Source organism: Salmo trutta, chromosome 35 (genome assembly GCF_901001165.1).
Source record: "Salmo trutta chromosome 35, fSalTru1.1, whole genome shotgun sequence".
NCBI classification, from domain to species: Eukaryota; Metazoa; Chordata; class Actinopteri; order Salmoniformes; family Salmonidae; genus Salmo; species Salmo trutta.
This window is the reverse complement of record NC_042991.1, coordinates 30,249,294-30,273,874: the sequence shown is the minus strand read 5'-3', so window position 1 is coordinate 30,273,874 and position 24,581 is coordinate 30,249,294. Positions and strand designations below refer to the sequence as shown.

General features: G+C 47.6%; 1 protein-coding gene across 6 annotated transcripts in view; it reads left to right on the top strand.

Annotated features, from left to right (window-relative positions):
- Positions 1-24,581, top strand: part of LOC115175052 (rho-associated protein kinase 2) — a 59,578-nt gene that overhangs the window by 18,690 nt on the left and 16,307 nt on the right. For all 6 annotated transcript variants that reach the window (XR_003871897.1, XR_003871898.1, XM_029734204.1 and 3 more), the window contains exons 4-20: positions 927-1,064; positions 2,295-2,555; positions 4,527-4,671; positions 5,036-5,174; positions 11,452-11,543; positions 15,387-15,546; positions 16,349-16,442; positions 17,993-18,081; positions 18,169-18,217; positions 18,295-18,430; positions 19,233-19,324; positions 19,456-19,702; positions 21,562-21,668; positions 22,070-22,229; positions 22,641-22,801; positions 23,564-23,748; positions 24,399-24,468. Coding sequence is in view for 4 of the 6 variants with exons in the window: in XM_029734204.1 (XP_029590064.1) it covers positions 927-1,064; positions 2,295-2,555; positions 4,527-4,671; positions 5,036-5,174; positions 11,452-11,543; positions 15,387-15,546; positions 16,349-16,442; positions 17,993-18,081; positions 18,169-18,217; positions 18,295-18,430; positions 19,233-19,324; positions 19,456-19,702; positions 21,562-21,668; positions 22,070-22,229; positions 22,641-22,801; positions 23,564-23,748; positions 24,399-24,468 (2,325 nt within the window). In the remaining 2 variants the exon portion in view is untranslated. The remainder of the gene's footprint in view (positions 1-926; positions 1,065-2,294; positions 2,556-4,526; positions 4,672-5,035; positions 5,175-11,451; positions 11,544-15,386; positions 15,547-16,348; positions 16,443-17,992; positions 18,082-18,168; positions 18,218-18,294; positions 18,431-19,232; positions 19,325-19,455; positions 19,703-21,561; positions 21,669-22,069; positions 22,230-22,640; positions 22,802-23,563; positions 23,749-24,398; positions 24,469-24,581) is intronic.

Below are 24,581 nucleotides of genomic sequence, written 5' to 3'. Positions count from 1 at the left end.
GTGTGTGTGTGTGTGTGTGTGTGGCCGCGTGTGTGTGTGTGTGTGTGTGTGGCCGCGTGTGTGTGTGTGTGTGTGTGGCCGCGTGTGTGTGTGGCCGCGTGTGTGTGTGGCCGCGTGCGCGTGTGGCCGCGTGCGCGTGTGTGTGGCCGCGCGCGCGTGTGTGTGGCCGCGCGCGCGTGTGTGTGGCCGCGCGCGCGTGTGTGTGGCCGCGCGCGCGTGTGTGTGTGGCCGCGCGCGCGTGTGTGTGTGGCCGCGCGCGCGTGTGTGTGTGGCCGCGCGCGCGTGTGTGTGTGGCCGCGCGCGCGTGTGTGTGTGGCCGCGCGCGCGTGTGTGTGTGGCCGCGCGCGCGTGTGTGTGTGGCCGCGCGCGCGTGTGTGTGTGGCCGCGTGTGTGTGTGTGTGTGTGGCCGCGGCCGTGTGTGTGTGTGTGTGGCCGCGTGCGCGCGTGTGTGTGGCCGTGCGCGCGTGTGTGTGTGGCCGTGTGTGTGTAATCTTATACCTCGTCATATCAATCTCTTCATTTAAAGACTCAATCATGGACACTCTTACTGACAGTTGTGGCTGCTTTGCGTGATGTATTGTTGTCTCTACCTTCTTGCCCTTTGTGCTGTTGTCTGTGCCCAATAATGTTTGAACCATGTTTTGTGCTGCTACCATGCTGTCATGTTGTGTTGCTACCATGCTGTGTTATGTGTTGCTGCCATGTTGTGTTGTTGCTTTGCTATGTTGTTGTCTTATGTCTCTCTATGTAGTGTTGTCTCTTCATAATGTGTGTTTTGTCCTTTTACTCCCAGCCCCGGTCCCCGCAGGAGGCCTTTTGCCTTTTAGTAGGCCATCATTGTAAATAAGAATTTGTTCTTAACTGACTTGCGTAGTGAAATAAAGGTGAGATAAAGAATAACTTAATAAAATGTACCTCCCCTCCAGGTCCGTCACAAGGCGTCTCAGAAGGTGTACGCCATGAAACAGCTCAGCAAGTTTGAGATGATCAAACGCTCTGACTCCGCCTTCTTCTGGGAGGAGAGAGACATCATGGCCTTCTCCAACAGCCCCTGGGTCGTCCAGGTGAGAGGGAGGGAGACGTACACACACCTATCACACGTACACTACACACACCTCTCACACGTACACTACACACACCTCTCACACGTACACTACACACACCTCTCACACGTACACTACACACACCTCTCACACGTACACTACACACACCTATCACACGTACACTACTCACACGTACACTACACACACCTCTCACACGTACACTACACACACCTATCACACGTACACTACTCACACGTACACTACACACACCTCTCACACGTACACTACACACACCTCTCACACGTACACTACACACACCTCTCACACGTACACTACACACACCTCTCACACGTACACTACACACACCTCTCACACGTACACTACACACACCTATCACACGTACACTACTCACACGTACACTACACACACCTCTCACACGTACACTACACACACCTATCACACGTACACTACTCACACGTACACTACACACACCTCTCACACGTACACTACACACACCTCTCACACGTACACTACACACACCTCTCACACGTACACTACACACACCTCTCACACGTACACTACACACACCTCTCACACGTACACTACACACACCTCTCACACGTACACTACACACACCTCTCACACGTACACTACACACACCTCTCACACGTACACTACACACACCTCTCACACGTACACTACACACACCTATCACACGTACACTACTCACACGTACACTACACACACCTCTCACACGTACACTACACACACCTATCACACGTACACTACTCACACGTACACTACACACACCTCTCACACGTACACTACACACACCTCTCACACGTACACTACACACACCTCTCACACGTACACTACACACACCTCTCACACGTACACTACACACACCTCTCACACGTACACTACACACACCTCTCACACGTACACTACACACACCTCTCACACGTACACTACACACACCTCTCACACGTACACTACACACACCTCTCACACGTACACTACACACACCTATCACACGTACACTACACACACCTCTCACACGTACACTACACACACCTCTCACACGTACACTACACACACCTATCACACGTACACTACACACACCTCTCACACGTACACTACACACACCTCTCACACGTACACTACACACACCTCTCACACGTACACTACACACACCTCTCACAGACTCCAAATGTCAATCAAGCTGTTATTGTTGTGATGTGTGTTTTCCAGCTGTGCTGTGCTTTCCAAGACGACCATCACCTCTACATGGTGATGGAGTATATGCCTGGTGGAGATCTGGTCACCCTGACCATGAACTACGACATGCCAGAGAAGTGGGTCCGTTTCTACACTGCCGAGGTGGTGCTGGCTCTAGATGCCATCCACTCCATGGGTTTCATCCACCGCGATGTGAAACCGGACAACATACTACTGGACCAAAATGGCCACCTCAAGCTGGCTGACTTTGGCACCTGCATGAAGATGGACTCTGTGAGTTTGCAGGGGAGTTGGAGAATTGGCTGATGGTCTAGGGCAGTGCAACCCAGTCCTGGTCCTGGGGAGCCAAAGGGGTTCGCATTTAGTTTTTTGGACTAACACAGCTGGTTCAAGAATCAACTCGTCATCAAGCCTTCTCTTGAATCAGGTGTGTTAGGCAAAAACCTAAATGTGCACCCCTTTGGGTCCCCAGGACCAGGACTGGGAAGCACTGGTCCATGGCCTAGACTGGGCTGTGGCGGTTTTCTGAGTGAGACTCCATCCTAATCTGAAATGGTCTTGTTCTGGTAATTCTGTCTGAAACACCAAACTCAAGCCCTAGACCTTACTTTTTTCTGCTTTCTTCTGTAACTTAATGCTAACATGAGCTAATTTTTGACTATTTCCAAGGCGATGAACTGTCTACTGCTAAAATCTGGGTTTGGGGAAATTTCACTGCTCCAGTGCACCACCATGTGGTCAGATTTAGAATTGTTTAGTGTCGATTTCCATGTAGAAAGTCCATCAGGTTAAGTTGCTGAATCATGACTTACAGGACAGGTAAGGTGTGCCAAAAAGCTCTTTGACAAATTTAATGGGCCGGTTTCCCAGACACAGTTTCCTCAAAATCTGTAACCATGGGCACCCTCTTAGATATCATCCTGACCAACCTTCCCTCTAAATACACCCCTGCTGTCTTCAACCAGGATCTCAGTGATCTGCCTCATTGCCTGCGTGCGTACTGGGTCTGCGGTCAAACGACCTCCCCTCATCACTGTCAAACTCTCCCTAAAACACTTCAGCGACCAGGCCTTTCTAATCGACCTGGCCCTGGTATCCTGGAAGGATATTGACCTCATCCCGTCAGTAGAGGATGCCTGGCTAATCTTTAAAAGTGCTTTCCTCTCCATCTTAAATAAGCATCCCCCATTCAAAAAATTTAGAACTAAGAACGGATACAGCCCTTGGTTCACCCCAGACTTCCCTTCCCTTGACCAGCACAAAAACATCCTGTGGCGTTCTGCATTTGCATCAAATAGCCCCCGTGATATGCAACTTTTCAGGGTTGTCAGGAACCAATATACTCAGTCAGTTAGGAAGCTAAGACTAGCTTTTTCATACAGAAATTTGCTTCCTGTAGCACTAATTTCAAAAAGTTTTGGGACACTGTAAAGTCCATGGAGAATAAGAGCACCTCCTCCCAGCTGCCCACTGTACTGAGGATAGGAATCACTGTCACCACTGATAAATCTATGATAATCGATAATTTCAATAAGCATTTTTCCATGGCCATGCTTTCCATCTGGCTACCCCTACCCTGGCCAACATCTCAGCACCCCCTGCAGCAAAGCACCCCCTGCAGCCAACACCTCTTTGGCCGCCTTTCCTTCCAGTTCTCTGCCTGTACCTGTACATAGCCAACACCCGACTACCTCATCCCCATATTATTACTTACACTCTTGCTCTTTTGCACCCAAGTATCTCTACTTGCACATCATCATCTGCACATCTATCACTCCAGTATTAATGCTAAATTGTAATTATTTTTGCCTCTAGGGCCTATTTATTGCCTTAACTCCCTACTCTTCTACATTTGCACACACTGTACATAGATTTTTCTATTTTTCTTTTTGTGTTATTGACTGTACGTTTGTTTCTGTAACTCTGTTGTTTGTGTCGCACTGCTTTGCTTTATCTTGGCCAGGTTGCAGTTGTAAATGAGAACTTGTTCTCAACTGGCCTACCTGGTTAAATAAAGGTGAAATAAATAAGTAAAAATAAAACACAGATTGGGCTTAGTCCTGGACTAAAAATCATGTAGAGTCACCATTTAAAAGTGCTTCTTACTCAAGGACTAGGCTTAATCTGTGTCTGGCACACTGGTCCAATATGTTTCACTGTTTAGGTTATCTGCTTTAACGATGTCTCTGTCTGCCTGTTTCCCCGCCTGCCTCTCCGTCCGTCTGTCTGTCTCTCTCATTCCAGACGGGCATGGTCCACTGTGACACAGCGGTGGGGACTCCGGACTACATCTCCCCTGAGGTGCTCAAGTCCCAGGGGGGGGATGGCAACTACGGCCGCGAGTGTGACTGGTGGTCCGTGGGGGTGTTCATCTTTGAGATGCTGGTCGGTGAGTGAGTTTGTCTGATCCTGAATCAGAACGGTGTGCAGGATCTCAATCGGACCGTTGACATGCTAATGTTAATTCTCTTAGTTTTGTCATATGGATTGGCGCAAAGCTACGGAAGATGGTTTGATAAATCCCGCTCGGGTGATATGTAACCTTGCCTGAGACCTCAAGACTTGTGTTAGCTCCCTAAGCTAATGTCTTGGATTTAGCTCAGCGGGCTAACAGTCTTGTGGCATGCCGTACACCTAGGTTTAAATCCAGTGGTCACACTACTAGGCTATTTGTGTTTATTGAAGCTAGTTTAACTTCCCCTGTAAAGCCTAACAAAAGCCCCAAAACATTTAAATTTCACCTCTCTTTTTAGGCGACACCCCATTTTATGCCGAGTCACTAGTAGGAACATATGGGAAGATCATGGATCACAAGAATAACCTCAACTTCCCTGATGATGTGCAGATGTCCAATGATGCCAAGGACCTCATCTGTGCCTTCCTGTCTGACAGGTACAGTATGTTTGACCTACGTAACAAAGCCCCCATGACCTGTCTGACCTCTCACACTTTCCTGTGGAGGCTGTTACTGCCTTTTTAAATGAGAGGAGCGTGAGGAGGGAGAAGAGAGGTATGTGGGAGAAAAGCTGTCCCACTCTAAACCTTCATAATCCCTCAATAAGACCTATATGCTTCAGCACTCTTTAGCTTGAGCTAATGTCGTGCTACGCCATATAAAGGGAGGCAAACCGGTCATGCCACATTTTGCATCGCACCAGACGTAAGGTTATGTAGCCTAGTGTGACAGGTAGCCTAGTGGATAGCGTTGGGCCAGTAACCGAAAGGTTGCTAGATCTAATCCCCAAACTGACAAGGTAAAAATCTGTCATTCTGCCCCTGAACAAGGCTGTCATTGTAAATAAGAATTTGTTCTTAATTGACTTGCCTAGTTAAATGAAGGATAAAAAATTCATTAATAAAATATGTACAGTTGAAGTGGGAAGTTTACATACACCTTCGCCAAATACATTTAAACTCAGTTTTTCACAATTCCTGACATTTAATCCTAGTAAACATTTCACTGTCTTAGGTCAGTTAGGATCACCACTTTATTTTCAGAATGTTAAATTTCAGAATAATAATAGAGAGAATGATTTATTTCAGCTTTTATTTCTTTCATCACATTCCCAGTGGGTCAAAAGTTTACATGCACTCAATTAGTATTTGGTAGCATTGCCGTTAAATTTTTAACTTGGGTCAAACATTTCGGGTAGCCTTCCACAAGCTTCCCACAATAAGTTGGGTGAATTTTGGCCCATTCCTCCTGACAGAGCTGGTGTAACTGAGTCAGGTTTGTAAGCCTCCTTGCTCGCACACGCTTTTTCAGTTCTGTCCACACATTTTCTATAGGATTGAGGTCAGGGTTTTGTGATGGCCACTCCAATACCTTGACTTTGTTGTCCTTAAGCCTTTTTGCCACAACTTTGGAAGTATGCTTGGGGTCATTGTCCATTTGGAAGACCCATTTGCGACCAAGCTTTAACTTCCTGACTGATGTCTTGAGATATTGCTTCAATATATCCACATAATTTTCCTCCTCATGATGCCATCTATTTTGTGAAGTGCACCAGTCCCTCCTGCAGCAAAGCACCCCCACAACATGATGCTGCCACCCCCGTACTTCACGGTTGGGATGGTGTTCTTCGGCTTGCAAGCCTCCCCCTTTTTCCTCCAAACATAACGATGGTCATTATGGCCAAACAGTTCTGTTTTTGTTTCATCAGACCAGAGGACATTTCTCCAAAAAGTACAATATTTTTTTATGGCGGTTTTGGAGAAATGGCTTCTTCCTTGCTGAGTGGCCTTTCAGGTTATGTTGATATAGGACTCTTTACTGTGGCTATAGATACTTTTGTACCTGTTTCCTCCAGCATCTTCACAAGGTCCTTTGCTGTTGTCCTGCGATTGATTTGCACTTTTCACACCAAAGTACGTTCATCTCTAGGAGACAGAACGTGATTTTCCCATGATGTCAAGCAAAGAGGCACTGTGTTTGAAGGTAGGCCTTGAAATACACCCACAGGTACACTTCCAATTGACTCAAATGATGTCAATTAGCCTATCAGAAGCTTCTAAAGCCATGACATCATGTTCTGGAATTTTCCAAGCTGTTTAAAGGCACAGTCAACTTAGTGTATGTAAACTTCTGACCCACAGGAATTGGGATACAGTGAATTATAAGTGAAATAATCTGTCTGTAAACAATTGTTTGGAAAATGACTTGTGTCATGCACAAAGTAGATGCCCTAACCGACTTGCCAAAACTATAGTTTGTTAACTCGTTGAAAAACAAGTTTTAATGACTCCAACCTAAGTGTATGTAAACTTCCGACTTCAACTGTATTATGAATTTGCTTAAATGATTTGTGAAGTATCAATGTAGTGCTTATGAACACTAAATATTGCTATTAAGCCTTGAACAACAAACAAAGTTGTTCTTAGTTTAAACTGGGACCAGAAAAGATGGGAATGACACCTGAGTGAGCGATTCTTTGTTAATGGCTATTAGATACTTAGCATCGTAGTAGTTGATGGGAGTAGAGGTTAATGATTATACTTAGCATCGTAGTAGTTGATGGGAGTAGAGGTTAATGATTATACTTAGCGTAGTAGTAGTAGAAGTTAATGATTATACTTAGCATCGTAGTAGTAGAAGTTAATGATTATACTTAGCATCGTAGTAGTAGAAGTTAATGATTATACTTAGCATCGCAGTAGTAGTTGATGGGAATAGAGGTTAATGATTATGCTTAGCATCGTAGTAGTTGATAGGAGTAGAGGTTAATGATTATACTTAGCGTAGTAGTAGAGGTTAATGATTATACTTAGCATCGTAGTAGTTGATAGGAGTAGAGGTTAATGATTATACTTAGCGTAGTAGTAGTAGTAGTAGTAGAGGTTAATGATTATGCTTAGCATCGTAGTAGTTGATAGGAGTAGAGGTTAATGATTATACTTAGCGTAGTAGTAGAGGTTAATGATTATACTTAGCATCGTAGTAGTTGATAGGAGTAGAGGTTAATGATTATACTTAGCGTAGTAGTAGAGGTTAATGATTATACTTAGCATCGTAGTAGTTGATAGGAGTAGAGGTTAATGATTATACTTAGCGTAGTAGTAGAGGTTAATGATTATACTTAGCATCGTAGTAGTTGATAGGAGTAGAGGTTAATGATTATACTTAGCGTAGTAGTAGTAGAGGTTAATGATTATACTTAGCGTAGTAGTAGTAGTAGTAGAGGTTAATGATTATACTTAGAGTAGTAGTAGTAGAGGTTAATGATTATACTTAGCGTAGTAGTAGTAGTAGTAGAGGTTAATGATTATACTTAGAGTAGTAGTAGTAGAGGTTAATGATTATACTTAGCATCGTAGAGGTTAATGAGAGGCTGGGACATTAGAGGTATAGTAGACGTGAAACACTAGCCCTTTCTGCTGCCGCACAATGCCTGTCTTCTACTCCCCTTCCCCTCTGTTTATTTTCTCTCTCACACCACACTCACATACACACCTCTCTCTCTCTCTGTCTCTCTCTCTGTCTCTCTCTCTGTCTCTCTCTCTGTCTCTCTCTCTGTCTCTCTCTCTGTGTGTGTGTGTGTCAGATAAAGGTACTTGGTTCTTACATCTACTACTAAAGAAAATAAAAAGCATTGGATTCATGTAAACATGGTTGAGTTTCCTTGCACCTTAGTTCTTCCACCAGCGCTTGTCCTTTAAATCCAAGTCGTATTAGGATTGTTTGACATTTGGGTACTTTGCCCCTACTGTACTGTACCATTTTCATCCATTATGTGTAAGTACAATAGCTTTGTGCTGATTAAATTGTTGCTGATGGTTGTACTAGCTAGTACGTGTAGCTTCTTGACTTGGTAAATGTTAGTTAAATAACCAGTGTTGTATAGTTGAGGCCATATGCAACCAAAAGGAAGCATTTCCTCAACAGCTGATCGCTAATGGCAATGCTGAACGCCCGATGGCTGTAGTGTAGCAGGGCCGTTACACACTGTGGTTCACTGACTCACTCACTCCATCAGTCAGTAAAGACCAGTCCCACCAACTCTCTCTACTCACCAGCTCAGTCAGTCAGTCAGTCAGTCAGTAAAGACCAGTCCCACCAACTCTCTCTACTCACCAGCTCAGTCAGTCAGTCAGTAAAGACCAGTCCCACCAACTCTCTCTACTCACCAGCTCAGTCAGTCAATCAGTCAGTAAAGACCAGTCCCATCAACTCTCTCTACTCACCAGCTCAGTCAGTCAGTCAGTCAGTCAGTCAGTCAGTCAGTCAGTAAAGACCAGTCCCACCAACTCTCTCTACTCACCAGCTCAGTCAGTCAGTCAGTCAGTAAAGACCAGTCCCACCAACTCTCTCTACTCACCAGCTCAGTCAGTCAGTCAGTCAGTCAGTAAAGACCAGTCCCACCAACTCTCTCTACTCACCAGCTCAGTCAGTCAGTCAGTAAAGACCAGTCCCACCAACTCTCTCTACTCACCAGCTCAGTCAGTCAGTCAGTAAAGACCAGTCCCACCAACTCTCTCTACTCACCAGCTCAGTCAGTCAGTCAGTAAAGACCAGTCCCACCAACTTTCTCTACTCACCAATTCAGTCAGTCAGTCAGTAAAGACCAGTCCCACCAACTCTCTCTACTCACCAGCTCAGTCAGTCAGTAAAGACCAGTCCCACCAACTCTCTCTACTCACCAGCTCAGTCAGTCAGTCAGTCAGTCAGTAAAGACCAGTCCCATCAACTCTCTCTACTCACCAGCTCAGTCAGTCAGTAAAGACCAGTCCCACCAACTCTCTCTACTCACCAGCTCAGTCAGTCAGTCAGTCAGTAAAGACCAGTCCCATCAACTCTCTCTTCTCACCAGCTCAGTCAGTCAGTCAGTCAGTCAGTCAGTAAAGACCAGTCCCATCAACTCTCTCTACTCACCAGCTCAGTCAGTCAGTCAGTCAGTCAGTCAGTAAAGACCAGTCCCACCAACTCTCTCTTCTCACCAGCTCAGTCAGTCAGTCAGTCAGTCAGTCAGTCAGTCAGTCAGTCAGTCAGTCAGTCAGTCAGTCAGTCAGTAAAGACCAGTCCCATCAACTCTCTCTACTCACCAGCTCAGTCAGTCAGTCAGTAAAGACCAGTCCCACCAACTCCCTCTACTCACCAGCTCAGTCAGTCAGTCAGTCAGTAAAGACCAGTCCCACCAACTCTCTCTTCTCACCAGCTCAGTCAGTCAGTCAGTCAGTCAGTAAAGACCAGTCCCACCAACTCCCTCTACTCACCAGCTCAGTCAGTCAGTCAGTCAGTAAAGACCAGTCCCATCAACTCTCTCTTCTCACCAGCTCAGTCAGTCAGTCAGTCAGTCAGTCAGTAAAGACCAGTCCCATCAACTCTCTCTACTCACCAGCTCAGTCAGTCAGTCAGTCAGTAAAGACCAGTCCCACCAACTCCCTCTACTCACCAGCTCAGTCAGTCAGTCAGTCAGTCAGTCAGTCAGTCAGTCAGTCAGTCAGTCAGTAAAGACCAGTCCCACCAACTCTCTCTTCTCACCAGCTCAGTCAGTCAGTCAGTCAGTCAGTCAGTCAGTCAGTCAGTCAGTCAGTAAAGACCAGTCCCACCAACTCTCTCTACTCACCAGCTCAGTCAGTCAGTCAGTCAGTAAAGACCAGTCCCACCAACTCTCTCTACTCACTAGCTCAGTCAGTCAGTCAGTCAGTCAGTCAGTCAGTCAGTCAGTCAGTCAGTCAGTCAGTCAGTCAGTCAGTCAGTCAGTCAGTAAAGACCAGTCCCACCAACTCTCTCTACTCACCAGCTCAGTCAGTCAGTCAGTCAGTCAGTCAGTCAGTCAGTCAGTCAGTCAGTCAGTCAGTCAGTCAGTCAGTCAGTAAAGACCAGTCCCACCAACTCTCTCTACTCACCAGCTCAGTCAGTCAACTCTCTCTCTCTTAATCCTGTCTCTCTCCATCTCTCTTTTTTTCCCACATTTATATTTTTCTCTCTATTTGGCATTCGGCCCTCTTGTTGTTTTGATATTCTCTCCATATTTCTCTTTCTGTATTACCCTATATCTCTTTCATGCTCACTCTCTCGCCTCAGTATTCTGAGCTTCGGGACATGCTCTGTGTGTCTAATGGTCTTCCCCATCATATTTTCTAGTGGGGCACGCCCCTCCCTTGCTCTGTTCCTTTTGGCTGAGTCTGGAATGTCCCACACGTGGCAGCCCAAACTGCCGCACCCCTCCGGCCCTGCACCCTGTGGCAGAGGAGGGAGGGAGGCCAGAGGGGAAGAGGAGGGAGGGAGGCCAGAGGGGAAGAGGGAGGGAGGGAGGCCAGAGGGGAAGAGGAGGGAGGGAGGCCAGAGGGGAAGAGGGAGGGAGGCCAGAGGGGAAGAGGGAGGGAGGGAATTGCAGCAGTAGATATAGCAGTGGTATGTCAGTAGTGTTGTTGACTAGTCTGGTCCCTACTTTGCTCCTGTGTAACTTCCTGGATCTACATTCTCTCCGTATCACTACTCTTACTGGCTGTGCTGACTCTTGTTCTACTGGCCGTTACTGACCGCTGCAGTGGTCGTGAGGCGTTCCAGCCTGGCCAATCAGTGGACTGTGGTCAGTGCCTAGTGGGCTACTGGTCACTCCAGCTGTGTGGAGGAAAGTGGCGCTTTGCTTTGTGTTCATGTTGCGGTCAATTTGCACGTTTGAGTGAGTGACCGCTCTGACCGCTACGTCCCATTGGCTATGTACAGGGAGGTGCGTCTGGGGAGGAACGGCGTGGAGGAGATCAAGAGACACCCCTTCTTCACGAACGACCAGTGGACCTTCAACACCATCCGCGAGAGTAAGTGTGTGTTTGTTCAGTCAAACCGTGTGTATTTGTGCGTGTATGTCTTCAGTCATACTGCGTGTGTGTGGTTATTGGTGTGTGTGCCTGTCTGCCCCTGTCTCTCTGTATCTCCATCACCCAACTTATTGTCATGACTTGACACTACAGTTCATTCCCATGTAGGGAGCCTGAATCTCTACTCTATCAGCAGAGACTGAGCAGAACAGTCACGTGTCTATCATCAGCACTGCAGCACAACCCTGCATGACCAGAGGCTGTGTGTTCACTATCACTCGTCTCAGAGTAGGAATGTTGATCTAGGATCAGCTCTTTCCTGCTGTCCATGGGATCTTATTCATTGTCATCTAAAAGTCAAAACAGATCCTGGATCAGCAGTCCTACTCTTGATGTATACTGAACTGTTACTAATCGCTCATAGAGATTCATGCTTGGTCAGGAGTATGTACTTAATGTCCTCAACCCTCCATCCTCACTGATTTGATATCATGTGACAAATCTATTGGAAGTACTACGGTGGGATCTCACACACACACACACACACAGAGAAATGTTGGAAAGGCTGCTTGCAGTTATCCAGTGCCGCCAGATCAAACAAGTCACTAAGTAAGGAAGGAAGGAAGGAAGGGAATAAGGAAGGAAGGGAATAAGGAATAAGGAAGGAAGGAGGCATATTAGTACATATCATGGCTTCTGTCTCTGTTTTATAATTGTATTCAGTTCTGCCTGTTTCATCTGGCTCTGATTTAAACAGAGACATAACTCCTGATCATAGCCCAGGCAGTCTGTAACACGAAACCAGAACGAGACACTACTGCACTACTGAACCCGCTGTGTGTGCGTGTCTCTCATCCTTACCCAACCAAAGGGGGGGGTGTGTGTGTGTGTGTGTGTGTGTGTGTGTGTGTGTGTGTGTGTGTGTGTGTGTGTGTGTCATCCTTACCCAACCAAAGGGGGGGTGTGTGTGTGTGTGTGTGTGTGTGCGTGTCTCTCATCCTTACCCAACCAAAGGGTGGGTGTGTGTGTGTGTGTGTGTGTGTGTGTGTGTGTCATCCTTACCCAACCAAAGGGTGGGGGGGTGTGTGTGTGTGTGTCCTCCTTACCCAACCAAAAGGGGGGGGGTGTGGGAACCCCACTGTTTGCCTAAGATCTCCATTCAACCCATTGGTGCTTCGTCCACAGCACATGACACACTGATCAGTGTTCTTCTGTTGGGCTCCCCCATGCTATAGTATCAAACTTTATTAGTCACATGCCCGAATACAAAACAAAAACAAAACGGATAAAAATAAGAGATAAAAGTAACAAGTAATTAAAGGGCAGCAGTAAAATAACAATGGAGAGACTATATACAGGGGGTATCGATACGGAGTCAATGTGCGGGGGCACCGGTTAGTTGAGGTAGTATGTACATGTAGGTAGAGTTATTAAAGTGACTATGCATAGATGACAACAGAGAGTAGCAGTGGTGTGGAGAGGGGGGGGGGCAAAGCGAATAGACTGGGTAGCCATTTGACTAGATGTTTAGTAGTCTTATGGCTTGGGGGTAGAAGTTTAGATGTTTAGATGCCTCTTGGACCTAGACTTGGTGCTCCGGTACCGCTTGCCGTGCGGTAGCAGAGGGCCTTCCTCTGACACTCTCTGATATAGAGGTCCTGGATGGCAGGAAGCTTGACCCCAGTGATGTACTGGGCCGTACGCACTACCCTCTGTAGTGCCTTGCGGTCGGAAGCCGAGCAGTTGCCATACCAAGCAGTGATGCAACCAGTCAGGATGCTCTCGATGGGGCAGCTGTAGAACTTTTTGAGGATCTGAGGACTCATGCCAATCTTTTCAGTCTCCTGAGGGGGAATAGGTTTTGTCGTGCCCTCTTCACGACTGTCTTGGTGTGTTTCGACCATGATAGTTTGTTGGTGATGTGGACACCAAGGAACTTGAAGCTCTGAACCTGCTCCACTACAGCCCCCGTCGATGAGAATGGGGGCGTGCTCGGTCCTACTTTTCCTGTAGTCCACAATCATCTCCTTTGCCTTGATCACATTGAGGGAGAGGTTGTTATCCTGGCACCACACGGCCAGGTCTCTGACCTCCTCCCTATAGGTTGTCTCGTCGTTGTCAGTGATCAGGCCTAACACTGTTGTGTCATCGGCAAACTTAATGATGGTGTTGGAAGTGTGCCTGGCCGTGCAGTCATGAGTGAACGGGGAGTACATGAGGGGACTGAGCACACAGTGTTCTTCTATTGGGTTCCCCCACGCTATAGTATCAGTGTTCTTCTATTGGGTTCCCCCACGCTATAGTATCAGTGTTCTTCTATTGGGTTCCCCCACGCTATAGTCAGCCCATTGTCTCTTGTTACCATAGGTGTGCAGTTACACACTCCCCATCATGGATTTAAAAGCGCAGGATTTGTGTAAGCATTGGCTGGGGAAAGTTTCCACCATTTGCCAAATCAATGGGAGAAAGTTTGCAGGTGGATAAGGGTGGAGAATGGGAAGGCAGCCTCACTCTCTAGTCTGCTCATTAGCTAGCATGCTGAAGGCCCATTTCTGACTGTTGCCTGAAATAAAGCTGTAAAACTCTCGGATGTGGGAGACTGGGTCAGCCTCTCAAATGGCACTCTATTCCCTACATAGTGCACTACTTTTGACCAGAGCACTATGGGATTCCTTATTGGTCCTGGTCAAAGGTAGTGCCCTATATAGGAATGGAGTGACATTTGGGACACAGCCTGGGTGCTAGTAAGCACCCTGTCCTATGATGGAGCAAGGGAGGGGGCAGAGGTAGCCCCCTATGGGCTTGCAGGAGTAATGAGAGGGGCGCCCCAGAACCACTGCACCAGCCCCAGATCAGATTTGAGGGCGGTCGCTCCCTCCTCTCTCCACTCTTACTGTGGCCACAGCTGCCTGTCATTAGCCTACCCACTATCAGGGAGCATGCTGGGAAAGCCGCGCCGCAATGGCCTCCCGGGAGCCGGGACCGTGTCTGTCTCTCTCCAGTCTCACCGCACAGCTCTTGCTTTTCGCTTTTTCTTTTTCTTTCATTCCCTCTTTTATTGCTCGCTTTCTCATTTTTCTCTCTCTCACATTTGTCCACCATCTATTGATCTCTCCCTACTGAGGGTTCTGTCTTGACTTGGTTCTCTTTGCCTGGAGCCAGAATGGATCCCGTTGAAGAAATAAGATCCAACATGGCCACCTCGTTTCCTAGCCAGTAGTGACATCTTTATAGGTTGTCGAGCAACTGGGCTCGCCTCAGCTTTCGCCTCCTGGCCCCTTAACACATTTCTGTCCGCCTACTGTAGAGATGGAGGCCTTTAAAAGAGCAGAAGGGGAGTTTGTTTTCTCTCCTAGAGTGTGTTTAGGTGTGTGAAAGGCAACAGTGTGTGTTGGGGCACAAAGAGGGCACTGTAGGGGGAGAGAGGAGTGGTGGGTTTGGCGTCCGCCCCACGCCAGCTCGCTCCTACCGCGTGTGCCCAGGGCGGCTCGGTGTACTACACACACACGTAGACTACACACACCTAGAACATCACCGTATAGTGTCAAATGTATCTCTTATTGAGAATCGGAGGAGCCAACAGTTATCTCTGTGTTGGTGTCTCTTGATTGAGACCAATGTTAGCACTGAGTTGATTGATTTTAGACATATTTTAACCGTCTGTCTCCTTCCTCTGCCCAAACCCCTTCCTGTTCTCTCGCTCGCTCTCACACTCTGCTTCTTTCTGACTGCATCTCTCTCTCACTGCCTCTCTCTCTCCTCCCTCTCTGTCCCCTCTGCCTCTCTGCTTCTCCCACTCCTGCTCTGCATCCCTCTCTCACTCTCTGCCTGTCCCTCGTTCAGCCGTGGCCCCAGTAGTGCCGGAGTTGAGCAGTGACATAGACACCAGTAACTTTGACGAGATCGAGGATGAAAAAGGCGACGTGGAGGCCTTTCCCACACCAAAGGCCTTTGTGGGCAACCAGCTGCCATTTGTGGGTTTCACCTACTTCAAAGAAGACCAGTAAGGCTAATTGTTTTCTACCTATACTAAGAGTGAAGTTTGGCATCTATACAGTGTCTGTATTCAGTTATTATTGTTATATTTAGCTTCAGCACGCTAGCCAATTATCCAGGAATCGGGTTTGGTTTACTACACTTAAATTGGAATGAATTTATGTACTGTATGTTTTAAGGGAGTTTTTGTGTTTAACGGTCTGTCTTTATTCAGGTTCTCTGTGCTCTGCAGGAAATGTGCTTAGTCAGCTCTGCCTGTAACTAGAGAGGGATGGAGGGAGGGTGAGGGATGGAGGGAGGGTGAGGGATGGAGGGAGGGAGGGAGGGAGGGTGAGGGATGGATGGAGGGAGGGAGGGAGGGTGAGGGATGGTGAGAGGGTGAGGGATGGAGAGAGGGTGAGGGATGGAGAGAGAGTGAGGGATGGAGGGAGGGTGAGGGAGGGAGGGAGGGAGGGTGAGGGATGGAGAGAGGGTGAGGGATGGAGGGAGGGATGGAGGGAGAGAGTGTTTCATACGTGTAGAACTGTAAAACAGTTTTAAGCCAGTCGTACACTGTGCGTCTGTTCCTGCTTTACACTGCCTCCTTGTTCCAATAGCCCTTGTAGAAAATCCACTAGGCTCATGATAAAGGTCTGATCTTATGATGACGATCAGTGAATGGGGATTGTAGCGCTGGAGTAGGAAGTGGGTGGGTTCTGGGTTGGGCAGGATGTGTTATGGGGCGGGACACTGGCATGGAGGTTGGCATGGTTGGTAGGGCACCTCAGGTAAAGCCAGTTTAAAGACCCATGTCCTCTCTCCTCTGCCAGATTGCTAAGCGGTGTGAATAAAGTGATCTCTGTGGAGGAATCTGAGGACTGTGTGGATAGCTGTGAGGAAAAACAGGACGGCATCAAAGGAGAGGTAGGTTGTTGAATCGTTGCATACATACATGTGTTTGGGTTTGTTTGCTTGTTTTTAAAGCACAGCTGGGAGCAGAGGGGAAGATGTGTACTCAGATGGCACAAGACTACATTTGAGCCCAAATGTAAAATTGAAATGTTCGATGCAATGTAGTAGCTCTGAAGACTGACCAGTAAAATAGAACACTCGCATAGACAGACATAACTCTTAGACAGACTGATTGAATAGAACACAGACATACTCAGGGTGTGTTTGGAAATTGAATCTGGAGTGCCAGTGGCCTCTGGGCGTTGTTAAATTCAGAGCGTTTCATTCACGGAGCATTCAGAGCGCACACTGGACACTCTGACTGAGGAGTAGAGTTGATCCCAGTGTTCTGGCCTCACAACAGCAGTCAAACACCCAAGCTAATTGGCTAAAGTTGGCTAGCTTGCTAGCTACATCCAGACACATAATGAGAGAACGCCTCACTCTGAACATTTTACTCCCCCTAGCAGAGCTGGTTAGGCTGTTTTCATGTTATCCAGAGTGTTGGTGACTGTAACTGTGCTGCTGGCAACAATTTAATTACGCTTCTTTGCTGACATTTACCGACACCGGCCATATTGAACAGGTGTTGAGTGTTCGTCAATTCGTCAGTTACTCTGCGCTCTGGCACACTCGGACGAGAGTAGCCAGAGCGAATTTACGAACGCACCCTCAATTATCAGACGGACACAATAGAATTCTATCTGACAGACATACAACAACTGACAGAGCTGTGTGATTACCAGACAGAACTGTCAGAACCCAGAGCTGTGTGATTACCAGACAGAACAGTCAGAACCCAGAGCTGTGTGATTACCAGACAGAACTGACAGAACTCAGAGCTGTGTGATTACCAGACAGAACTGACAGAACTCAGAGCTGTGTGATTACCAGACAGAACTGACAGAACCCAGAGCTGTGTGATTACCAGACAGAACTGACAGAACACAGAGCTGTGTGATTACCAGACAGAACTGACAGAACTCAGAGCTGTGTGATTACCAGACAGAACTGACAGAGCTCAGAGCTGTGTGATTACCAGACAGAACTGTCAGACTGACAGAACTCAGAGCTGTGTGATTACCAGACAGAACTGACAGAACTCAGAGCTGTGTGATTACCAGACAGAACTGACAGAACTCAGAGCTGTGTGATTACCAGACAGAACTGTCAGACTGACAGAACTCAGAGCTGTGTGATTACCAGACAGAACTGACAGAACTCAGAGCTGTGTGATTACCAGACAGAACTGTCAGAACTCAGAGCTGTGTGATTACCAGACAGAACTGACAGAACTCAGAGCTGTGTGATTACCAGACAGAACTGACAGAGCTCAGAGCTGTGTGATTACCAGACAGAACTGACAGAACTCAGAGCTGTGTGATTACCAGACAGAACTGACAGAACTCAGAGCTGTGTGATTACCAGACAGAACTGTCAGACATGTTGATACCTGAGTGTGCATCTGGTGAGCTCCATGTTAGTGTGCGTACCTGTTAACTCTCCTTCCCTGTCTTCTTCAGTCAGATCAGCTGCAGAAGAAGCTCCATTGTCTTGAGGAGCAGCTCAACCATGAGATGCAGGCCAAAGACCACCTGGAAAACAAATACAAGTAGGGCTCACCTCAGAACACACACACACACACACACACACACACACACACACACACTCTTACTCCCACATGTTCCTCTCTCCCCAGGACTACCACTAGTCATCTAGAGAAGCTGGTCAAAGAACTGGAGGAAGAGGTGAGACTGGGTGATGTGCAGTATGTAGAGTTGGTCAGTAATGTTTTGGCACATCACACATGACCCTGTCCCTGTAGATGAGCAGCAGGCAGAGGGTGGAGTCTTCTCTGAGGCAGCTGGAGAGAGAGAGGGCCCTTCTGCAGTACCAGAGTGCAGAGAACCTCCGCAAGGTGGAGCTGGAGGCGGACAGGAAACGCAGCCTGGAGAACGACCGTAAGCCCACGCTGTGTGACGTGTACACATGGAACCATAGAAATAGAATCCCTTGAACAGATCTCCCCATTCAAGGGTTAGCAGGGTTTCCCAAACTCTGTCCTCGGGACTCGACGGAGGGCACGGTTTGTTTTTTTTGCCCTAATGCTACACAGCTAATTCAAATGATCAAAGCTTGATGATTACTTGATTATTTTAATCAGCTGTGTAGTGCAAAAAACGAAATGTGCACCCATTGAGGTCCCAAGGACAGAGTTTGGGAAAACTGGGTTAGAGGTTCCAAGCCTTTTCAATGGATGCTATGTCTATGTATGGAACATTATCTAATCATCTCAACATTATGTCAATGAAACAGTTGCTGAAACCCAAATCAACCCCCGGCCCCTACTCCCCGGCCCCTACTCCCCGGCCCCTACTCCCCGGCCCCTACTCCCCGGCCCCTACTCCCCAGCCACTCCTTTACATCTGAGAGGATTGGCTTGGTGGAAGCAACACCTCGACGTCATTCTCCACCCAGCCAATCAGAAGGCAATGTGAATCTATTTACTATAATGCTTAGATCTGTCCAATCCTCTCAGATCTATAATGCCTAGGGTGTAAGGGCTAGGGGTTGATTTGGAATTCAGCAATTAAGTTAGGATTTTGTCCCTACACACACTCCAGTTACCTTTACAGGAAGAGTAGCGGCTGCCTCGGGGATCCATAATAAATCCTCCTGTCCATCTATGTCACCTGTACATGTTCACACTCTCCTAAACACAGATACACTGATTGATCTGTCCACCTGATTGTCCTTGTCTAGTGAACAGCCTGCGGGACCAGCTGGAAGAGCTGAAGAGGAGGAACCAGACCTCTCAGATGTCCAGTGACAAGAACATCCACCTGCAGAGACAGGTGAGGAAGGACAGTCCATCTCTCTACCTTCTCTGTCGCGCTCTCGCTCACTCCACACCAATTCTGCATTCCTGAGTTGACTAAGAAAGATAAACTCCAACCACTCCACCACCACATGTCTTCCTTCTCAGCTGGATGAGGCGACAGCGGTGCTGGCAGAGGAGCAGGAGGCGGCAGGGCGACTGCGGAGGAGCCAGGTGGAGGCCCAGAAGCATGCCCAGGCCCTGGAGCTCAGCCTCAGGGAGATGGTGGACAAGTGCACCCAGCTGGAGAACGCCAAGATGGGCATAGAGCAGCAGCTGATGAGCCTTCAGGCCGACCTGGAGGCCGAGAGGAGGAACCACAGTCTGGGGACAGAGACTATAGTTGACCTGCAGGGTGAGTTTGCACGTTTGTAACCATTCCATTGTTTCCATATTGACAAGAGGGGCAGGGTTTGCACTTTAGGAACCATTTCATTAGTTATATTGTGCCAGGAAAGCTCAACCAAGCACAGCTAGGACCCATGTCTGCCTGAGAGTACGTCACTCTTACAGAGACCCTGTGTTTTGGAAACTTTGGGACATTGGTCATTGCATCCATTCAGTTCAGACGGGACAGTTTGGAACAGGCAGGACATGTCTCATAGTTTTCCCTCTTTCAAAGTCTCCACTTGGGTGGAGTCAGGAGCAACAAGGAAAATAAACATTGACATATGTTATTTTTACACATTAAAGAAGGGAATGAGTGAATACAGGTAGATTATGTAATGTCTCCTAGTACTCTGTGTGAAGCCATGACTGAACCGGTGTGTGTTCTCCTTAGCTTGGTGCCCTCATAGATATCTCTACCTCTATACTAATATCTCTACCTCTATACTAAGGTCTCTACCTCTATACTAAGGTCTCTACCTCTGTACTAAGGTCTCTACCTCTGTACTAAGGTCTCTACCTCTGTACTAAGGTCTCTACCTCTGTACTAAGGTCTCTACCTCTGTACTAAGGTCTCTACCTCTGTACTAAGGTCTCTACCTCTGTACTAAGGTCTCTACCTCTGTACTAAGGTCTCTACCTCTGTACTAAGGTCTCTACCTCTGTACTAAGGTCTCTACCTCTGTACTAAGGTCTCTACCTCTGTACTAAGGTCTCTACCTCTGTACTAAGATCTCTACCTCTATACTAAGGTCTCTACATCTATACTAATATCTCTACCTCTATACTAAGGTCTCTACCTCTATACTAAGGTCTCTACCTCTATACTAAGGTCTCTACCTCTATACTAAGGTCTCTACCTCTATACTAAGGTCTCTACCTCTATACTAAGGTCTCTACCTCTATACTAAGGTCTCTACCTCTATACTAAGATCTCTACCTCTATACTAAGGTCTCTACCTCTGTACTAAGGTCTCTACCTCTGTACTACGGTCTCTACCTCTGTACTAAGGTCTCTACCTCTGTACTAAGGTCTCTACCTCTGTACTAATATCTCTACCTCTATACTAAGGTCTCTACCTCTGTACTAAGGTCTCTAGGTCTCTACCTCTGTACTAAGGTCTCTAGGTCTCTACCTCTGTACTAAGGTCTCTACCTCTGTACTAAGGTCTCTACCTCTGTACTAAGGTCTCTACCTCTGTACTAAGGTCTCTACCTCTGTACTAAGGTCTCTACCTCTGTACTAAGGTCTCTACCCTTACCTCTGTACTAAGGTCTCTACCTCTGTACTAAGGTCTCTACCTCTGTACTAAGGGGTCTACCTCTGTACTAAGGGGTCTACCTCTGTACTAAGGGGTCTACCTCTGTACTAAGGGGTCTACCTCTGTACTAAGGTCTCTACCTCTGTACTAAGGTATCTACCTCTGTACTAAGGTCTCTACCTCTGTACTAAGGTATCTAGGTCTCTACCTCTGTACTAAGGTATCTACCTCTGTACTAAGGTCTCTACCTCTGTACTAAGGTATCTACCTCTGTACTAAGGTCTCTACCTCTGTACTAAGGTCTCTACCTCTGTACTAAGGTCTCTACCTCTGTACTAAGGTCTCTACCTCTGTACTAAGGTATCTACCTCTATACTAAGGTCTCTACCTCTGTACTAAGGTCTCTACCTCTGTACTAAGGTCTCTACCTCTGTACTAAGGTCTCTACCTCTGTACTAAGGTCTCTACCTCTGTACTAAGGTCTCTACCTCTGTACTAAGGTCTCTACCTCTTTCTATCTATTTTCCACACACTCTCATTCTCCATCTTCTTTTCTCTCTGTCAGGACATATCCTGGTCCTGGAGGAGGAGGTGAAGCAGACGAAGGGTTTTCTCTCTGGAACACAGACAGAGAAGAGGCAGCTACAGCAGAGACTCACTGACATGGAGAAGGTAAGAGGCCTGGGTGGTGTTCATTAGACACCAAATGGAAGAAAACGGACTAAAACAAGTGTTTGTTTTTTAAAATGTGCCATGATGAACGCAACCCTCCACTCCACTGGTAAGACTTACTGTAGATGGCACTCGGGCTCCATGGGATTTTCCCAAGCCCAAATTGGCCTCTAGCCCCTCCCCTTTTCTTGTGGAGATCTGAGAGGATTGGATAGGTGTGAGCAATGTGATAAAAATGTCCCTATCAGAGAGGGAGAAATATCTTCTATTTCTTTAATCATCTCAAGTCCTCTCAGGTCTCACAGGGGCAGATGTCCCCTCTGTCCTGTGGATGTACACAGATTACAGCCACAAATAAACAAACACACAGCTGACCTTTGACCTCTGGTTGGGCCCATTAGGAGAAGAGCAACCAGGAGATTGACCTGACGTTCAAGCTCAAGTCGTTGCAACAGAGTTTTGACATAGAGGAGGCCGAGCACAAGGCCACCAAGACACGCCTTGCTGACAAGAACCAGGTCTATAAGTCCATTGAGGAGGCCAAGTCTGAGGCCCTGAAAGGTGAGAGGGAGGAAGAAAAAGGAGAGGTGATTAGGGGAAAGGGGGATACCTAGTCAGTTGTACAACAGAATGTCTTCAACTGAAATGTGTCTTCCGCATTTAACCCAACCCCTCTGAATCAGAGAGGTGTGGGGGGCTGCCTTAATCAACATCCCTGTCTTAGACGCCCGGGGAACAGTGGGTTAACTGCCTTGCTCAGGGGCAGAACGACAGATTTTTACCTTGTCAGCTCGGGGATTCGACCCAGCAACCTGGGATGGATAGAAATGGAGCATATTAGAGAAATGTATGTGGGGATAAAAGAGAGGTCAATAATGACAGTTTGGATAAAGGTGTTGGCTAATGGGCCACATTATACAATTGTCTATTATTCTAATAGTTATGGTAGCATTGTGTCCTTGTGTTTGTCAGGGATGGAGCGGACGCTGCAGGAGGAGCGGAGCTCCAAGCTGCAGCTGGAGTCCAGACTGCTGCAGCTGGAGAAGGAGCACTCCATGCTGGACTGTGACTACAAGCAGGCCCAACAAAAAGTGGATGAGCTGAACACGCACAAGGACAAACTCGCCGAGGAGGTGTGTGTTGGGGTTTGTGTATGTGTGTCTGGACAAGCCTGTGCATGTCTACATGCCGTGTGTGTGTGTGTAAGGAGTTGAATGTGTGAGAGAGTGTGTAAAGATTTGTGTTTCGTGAAGACTTCTCTCTGTTTCATCAGCTGCAAACATACAGGAACCAGCCAAAATAAAGGAAACACCAACATAGTGTCTTAATAGGGCGTTGGGCCACTATGAGCCAGAACAGCTTCAATGCACTCTGGCATAGATTCTACAAGTGTCTGGAACTCTATTGGAGGGATGCTCCATTCTTCCACCAGAAAATCCACCATTTGGTGTTTTGTTGTTGGTGGTGGAAAACGCTGTCTCAGCCGCCGCTCCAGAATCTCCCATAAGTGTTCTATTTGGTTGAGGTCATAGCCACTGAGACGACCATGACACATGGTTTACATCGTTTTCGTGCTCATCAAACCATTCAGTGACCACTCGTGCCCTGTGGATGGGGGCATTGTCATTCTATGGGGGTATAGCCATAACAGCCAAAATAATGGCCTGCCCAGCATTTCTATACATGACCCTAAGCATGATGGGATGTTAATTGCTTAATGACCTCGGGAACCTCACCTGTGTGGAAGCACCTGCTTTCAATATACTTTGTATCCCTCATTTACTTCTTTTGGCAGTTAGCTGTAGGTCTTGGTGCTGTCTTTACCCTGACTAACCTCACCATCTTGCTCTCTTTCGCTCTCTCCCTCTATCTCCCCTCCTTCCTTCCCCCTCTAGGTGAAGAACCTGAGCCTGGGCATGGAGCAGGAGGAGCAGAAGCGCAGGCTGAGCAAGAACGACCTGAAGGCCCAGACCCAGCAGGTGACCGCCCTGCGTTCCTCAGAGAAGCAACTGAAGCAGGAGCTCAACCACCTGCTAGACGTGAAGCAGAGCCTGGAGAAACAGAACGGGGAGCTACGCAGGTAGAGACACACACACACACACACACACACACCTGCTGGACATGAAGCAAAGCCTGGAGAAACAGAACCAGGAGCTATGCAGGTAGAGACACACACACACACACACACACACACACACACACACACACACCACCTGCTAGACATGAAGCAAAGCCTGGAGAAACAGAACCAGGAGCTACGCAGGTAGAGACACACACACACACACACACACACACACACACACACACACACACACCTGCTGGACATGAAGCAAAGCCTGGAGAAACAGAACCAGGAGCTACGCAGGTAGAGGGACACACACACACACACACACCTGCTGGACATGAAGCAAAGCCTGGAGAAACAGAACCAGGAGCTACGCAGGTAGAGGGACACACACACACACACACACACACACACACACACCTGCTAGACATGAAGCAGAGCCTGGAGAAACAGAACCAGGAGCTACGCAGGTAGAGGGACACACACGCGCACACACACGCGTGCACAGTGCGGCTGGCTTGGACATGAGTGTGTGAGAGAGAGGATGTGATGACCAATGGATGTTAGAGATCATGTCTGCCTTTCCCATACCCTAAGTGGTGGGAGGTGTGTGTCACTTGTTTCAGATTGACATGTGATTTGACAGTGATTTTGCCCAATCACAGGGAGAGACAGGAGGCTGAAGGACAGCTGAAGGAGTTGAAGGACCAGCTGGAGGCGGAGCAGTATTTCACGGTACTGTTGATTTCTAGACACTCCCAGCGTGTGGAAGACTGGGTTGCAAAATTCTTGCAATTTTCCCAAAATTCCCAGGTTTTCCAGAAATCCTGGTTGGAATACTCCTGGGT